Source organism: Cupressus sempervirens, chromosome 3 (assembly GCF_028749045.1).
Source record: "Cupressus sempervirens isolate cs-2001-9-10 chromosome 3, ASM2874904v1, whole genome shotgun sequence".
NCBI lineage: Eukaryota > Viridiplantae > Streptophyta > Pinopsida > Cupressales > Cupressaceae > Cupressus > Cupressus sempervirens.
In genome coordinates this window covers 382,991,848-382,997,191 of record NC_143120.1, presented here as the reverse complement: position 1 = coordinate 382,997,191, position 5,344 = coordinate 382,991,848, and the positions used below count along the sequence as shown (strand labels likewise).

General features: G+C 36.1%; 1 protein-coding gene across 2 annotated transcripts; it reads right to left on the bottom strand.

Moving 5' to 3' along the window:
* Nucleotides 1-384: 384 nt before the first annotated feature.
* On the bottom strand, nt 385-4,341 carry LOC149566604 (uncharacterized). Of its 2 annotated transcripts, XM_089819906.1 has the most exons (9): nt 3,603-4,337; nt 2,771-3,398; nt 2,471-2,536; nt 1,989-2,133; nt 1,675-1,893; nt 1,354-1,576; nt 1,073-1,271; nt 838-977; nt 523-746 (listed from the first exon to the last, which is right to left on the bottom strand). In XM_089819906.1, the coding sequence occupies exons 1-8, from the start codon at nt 4,126-4,128 to the stop codon at nt 860-862; spliced, it is 2,124 nt and encodes a 707-aa protein (XP_089676032.1). In that variant the 5' UTR covers nt 4,129-4,337; the 3' UTR covers nt 523-746; nt 838-859. The 2 variants fall into 2 exon arrangements, with proteins under 2 accessions (XP_089676029.1, XP_089676032.1); XM_089819903.1 differs by having other exon boundaries at nt 385-977; nt 3,603-4,341.
* Nucleotides 4,342-5,344: the final 1,003 nt, after the last annotated feature.

Sequence of the window (5,344 nt, the reverse complement as noted above, 5' to 3'; positions counted from 1 at the left end):
TTCCAGAAGTTTACAAGTTTCCAGGATGTCTCCGAAACAGGGATGGGTCAAATTTTGTCGGAAACACGTCCCTGGGAAATACAGATAAGTATATTCAAGCTAGGGATACAGCCAGAAAATGACTTGAATATCAAAAAAAAATTAATCAGGCCAGAATGAATTTTTGATCTCCGGTCTTCATTATGTTGTATTTAACAATTCTGTAAAGTTTGGGCCAAGTGATACTAGTGATTTATGGGACTGAATGTACTAAAAAGTACATGAACTATCTCTATCATGTGTAAACAAAGAATAAAGAATTTTATATAGAGAACAACTGCTAAAAACCATTGCTAAAGAAATTGCCAGAAGCAACCTGTACTCAACCAGATGAAGAGTGATCAATTTTTGGTTGAAAGGAAAACAAGCCAATCTGATTCACTTGGGGAAAGCACATGAATTTTGTTGCATACGCACAGCAACCTCTTCACCTCCTTGGATAGAAATGAAAAATTTGACAAAGATACAGCTCATTATTCATGCTTTTGAAACATAATTCATATATAATGATCATGTTGAATTCCAGTAGGTTTTGTTTCTTCATAATTCTGCATAAAGCTGTACAAACAGATGCTTAAGAATTAAAGAGTACAAATTGCTTACAAGCATTGCAGACTCCCACAAACGTCCTTTCCTTACTTGTGTCATGTCCGGAGGATTTCCCATGGACATCTTCAGTATTATCTCTGCTCTCCTCTTCTTGTCATCTGTCTCTCATCCATATCAGGAAAAGTCACTCTTCAATCCACTTTCTCTGCTGATAGTCTTCAATGCTTCCTGATTTTTTAAGTTACTTACAAATTTTAATTGAGGTTTTTTTTCAATCCTCATCAGGAACAGACTTTTGCTTCTTCCACTTATAGGCAGCCTCCAATATTTTTAGGTTAGGAGCCATGGCCGACTCATCAGGAAAGATATAGTCATAGTACTCCTCATAGCTGAAACATAGAGAATGTAGTAGCATATGTTAGGAGGATAAAAAGTCACCTTTGCCTTTAATAATAAAAATAACCATAGATCAAGAAAATCATACCCAGTAGGTGTTTCATCCTCGGCCATGATTGCTCTTTTCCGTTTCACCTTTCTGGGCAGTTTTTTCTGAACCACACTCACATCGCCCAGACTGCCAAAGCTACTCTCCATATTCAACCATTCCTCCAATAGCATTGCTCTCTCTTCTTTCTGCTCTGGGACAGTTGTCCTCATATAATCAAATGCTCTTTCAAAAACACCTGAAAAATTACATTAAACATGAACAACTTCTTCAAAAGAGAAGATACAGGATCTTTAAAATCACTTTTATTTATAACTGACCACGAGTGCGAAGGACTTGCTGCTGCTTCTGTTCCTCAATAAAGCTTGGATCTGGTTGTCGGCCCTCTTCATCAGCTTTAGATTCTTCCTCCAAAGTGAGAGAAGCTTCAAACTTAGCATAGCTGATCCACACTTTCAAGTGCTTTGTACGATCTAGCAGTCTTTCATAGAGTTGCCTTGTTTTTTCATATTCACCTTCCGATATTTCAAACTCTATGTATGCCTACAAATCAAACAGTCAAAATGTAAACTAAAATTTCAAATTATGAGTACAGAATCAGCAAATAAGGTAACGGTTTGCAGCTGTTATGTGTCCCATACCTTCCATAGTAGCTCCGGCATGTCAAGTACAGTTTGAGCTATCGCTAATTCAAATATTGCCCTGCCACGTTCAGTCTCACCTAAAGACCTCTCCAATTCAGCATACTTCGTCCAAGCATAACAATTTGCTGGTGCCCATTCTAAGTATTTTTCATACAATCGTCTGCATCTATCAAGATTTCCAAGTTGTAGTTCTACTTCAATGTATGTTTTGAAAATCTGCAAGAAGAAGCTACATTTAATGACTAATTTCCACTTGAAAGTATCTACTATAATTTAAAGTCTTTTTTTTAATATTACATTGGATCATTTACCTTGTCTTTGGGCGCCATTCCAATGGCATTACCCAATATCTGTCTTGCAGACTTCAGATTTTTCTGGCGTATCTCAAACTGTGTGGCTAATAACCAGATCTTTGCAAATGAAAACTTCTTATGTGGAATGAGCTTCAAACATTCCCTGGATTAAAAACCATAATCAATGTCATGATAGGGTTTAATTACAAGCTCCTCTTCAGACATCATTGACAGAATATTCACGAGATTTTGATATTAGAAGAGCTTATAAACATATGCAATTCACATTAGGAACATGCCTATAGAACGTGTTTAAGGAAAAAAGAAAGCACTTACGATAGTTGCAAATTATCATAATATACAATAAACAGCATTATTGATTCAGTTATATTAAGAAAGATGCACAATACAGTACTAAGTAAACTGAAAATTTTAAAATTAAAAAAAATGATATGAACATGCACATATACAAAAAATAATTGATTCGAAGATTTTCATACCTATATACATCCCTTGTGCGTTCCATGTCTTCAGCTTCAAGCTCCTCATAAAGTGCATAATTTATCCTAAAAAACCATGTTACAATTAATTTAAGTAGATGAGTTGAGCTGATATCCCATTAGATACATGTAAAAAAAAATTAAATAAAAAAGAGCTCCATACAAAAGCTCGTTTGTTTTCAACAGCTTGCTTCTTGATTAGCCACAAGGCAGTCAAGAATGCCTTTTTTAATATTAAAGGGGTAAAACTTTCAAAAAGAACAATATATGAATCGATATGACCACAAATAAGCAACTTACCATAAGTAGATGTATCTTTGCCAATAGCGTTTCTCCTCTGCAGGTGGCACATTAGCTATTGCCCTCTCATATATCTCCCTTATTCTTTCCTTGTTACCAACACTCTCCTCGAGGCGCACATAATCAAACCACGCATCGTAATTAAGCGGACTCTTCTTGACTTCCTCCTCATATTGAAACCTCCTCTTGCCCACAATAACATCTTCTATGCCTTCTCTATCGCCATACTGTTTTTCAAACATAACAAATTTCCTGTAGAGATCTTCGGCCTGCCCCTTTGGTATATGATCAAGGGCATATTTATAAATGCACCTTGCTCGCTCCAACTCCTTACAGCGTTCCTCGAATTCAGCAAATGCCACAAATAGCTCCTCAGTCTGCCCATCCTCCCCAAGTTGGTCAACTGCCCTCTCATAACAGCGCCGAGCCTTGGGAATCTCCCCGTTCTTCATCTCAAACTTGGCATAGCGGATCCAAGCCTTTACCGTAGGGTGACACTGCACATATTTCTCAAAGATGGCCCTGGCCCTGTCCACTTCATTGTACCTGAGTTCAAATTTTATGTATGCAGCCCAACCGTGATGATCAGGTTCCCAACTCATCCACCTCTCAAAAATCTGGCGAGCCCCTAGAACCAGGAATGAAAATTGTTTAACGTTAGACCCAATCCTGGCTTGAACAAAAGATGTATTACCCGCTAGCAGTGACAGAGAAACAAGGTTTTGCAATGTTTGTTCACAACTCAAATGCATATGCAGAATATTGCTTTTGGGGAAGCTATGGACAATGAATAATTCCGGATCAAATTAGGGTTTTGGATACTTTCGCTTACCTGCAACATTGCCGAGCATCTCCTCCATATGGATGTACTTGTACCAGAGCTGATCGATTCTCGGAAGGTAAGACACCGCACGGTCCCAGACATTCCTGGCGTGGTTTATAAACTTGTGCTTCATCTCCACCTCGGCATAGCGAAGCCAGAGAGTGGCATTCCTGTAATCGACCTCGAGGGCCCTTTCCCAAACAGACCTCGCCCGCGCATAATCCTTCTGGCTTTCCTCCCACATTGCATACTTCACCCACACACTCGTGTTCCATCTCACCCTGCGAATCAAATCCTCGAATTCCTTTCTCTTGCGAAGACGGTAGTCTGCTAATTCGCTCTCATCTGTAATTTTCTGCTTTGGAGGGCGGATTTCTGCCTCCTGTCGCTCTCTTGCCTCTCTTAAGATTTGCTCCGCGGTGATCTGAATTGGCGCAGGGGTTTTGTTTTTCACTCTCGTTGGCCTCGCCAGTTTCACCTCTGTCTCCTTTCGTGTTAAAAAACCTAGCGAGGGGTCTGCTTCTTTCGAAGCCATGGCTGTAATAGACTGCGGATTCTCTGCAACCTACAAATATACCTGAATTTGATAAAGAAACAACAAACTGAAACAGTTCACAAACGATCGAAGGCTTGAGCAGAGAGCAATTCGCCCAAATGACAACAATTCGTTCTGATTTTTTCTTCTGCTTCGCTAGGGTTAGTTTCCCCGAAGTACCATTCACAGGAATTCGTTCCGATAATATTAATCACTTTTAAATTAAATTTAGCATATTTATATTTAATATTATCAAGTGTTGACAATCCATTTGAAAAATAGAGAAATTTTGCTTCGTTTTTTACTTCCCCTCCGTAGGCAAAAACTATAAAGTTTTTAATTTGTTTGTCTAATTAGAGCAATTTATTTGTTGGTCTAATTAGAGCAATTTATTATTCAAATACTTTTTGAGCTATAAAGTTTTCATATATAGTATATTTGAAATAATTCACAAAAATATATTTATTGATAATTTGATTGGTTGTTGTGTGCTACAATAGGGCTTGCAATTTTTTGTACACAAAATGTAACAAATTATTTTAGAGATTTTATACATTTTATTGTTGCATACAAAGACAGACGATAAATTAAAATAAAAAGTGTATCACATTTAGCTTCTCTTTTACATTCAAACCGACATAATATTTGACCTTATATTTCGTCGTTGTTGTAAATTACAAAATTTGTCCCAATTATCTTATGGAGCGATTGTTTCTCATAACACTAAATCAATTGAAGAGTTTCACTCGATACTATTTATTATATTGTTATAACCGAATCAAAAAAAAATTTCAAGCTACCTAGGAAACATACTTTATATTTTGTCTATGAAACATAATTCATATTATTTTCTTCTGCCGATAGGAACTAGATGCTATGCATCCTTATTTTACACAATGGAACGTAGAAGTAAATTTTCTCAATATTTATATTTTAAAAAAATCTATTTGGAGAGGTATAAATTTAAAGATCGTCATTAGATTACTTTCACTTATTATATCTGTAAAGTTAGTTTAGAATTTATGTTTGGTATAAATAATCCATGTAAGTTAGATAGATATTAATTTAAAGATAACTGTTAGATTACTTTTACTTATTAATGTAAGTTAGTCTAGAAAAATCTATATAATCAAATATATATATATATATATATATATATATATATATATCAATTTGAAGATAAATTATTTGATAGGTTATTTGTCTTAGGAATAGG

What these genes read in the sequence shown, in the direction of transcription:
- LOC149566604 (XM_089819903.1), bottom strand. Translation starts at nt 4,128, where the DNA reads ATGGCTTCGAAAGAAGCAGACCCCTCGCTAGGTTTTTTAACACGAAAG. An exon ending in GATGCTCGGCAATGTTGCAG is followed by an intron (nt 3,399 to 3,602) that starts GTAAGCGAAAGT and finishes TCCTGGTTCTAG; the next exon opens with GGGCTCGCCAGATTTTTGAG. An exon ending in CGCACAAGGGATGTATATAG is followed by an intron (nt 2,134 to 2,470) that starts GTATGAAAATCT and finishes TTTTTAATCCAG; the next exon opens with GGAATGTTTGAAGCTCATTC.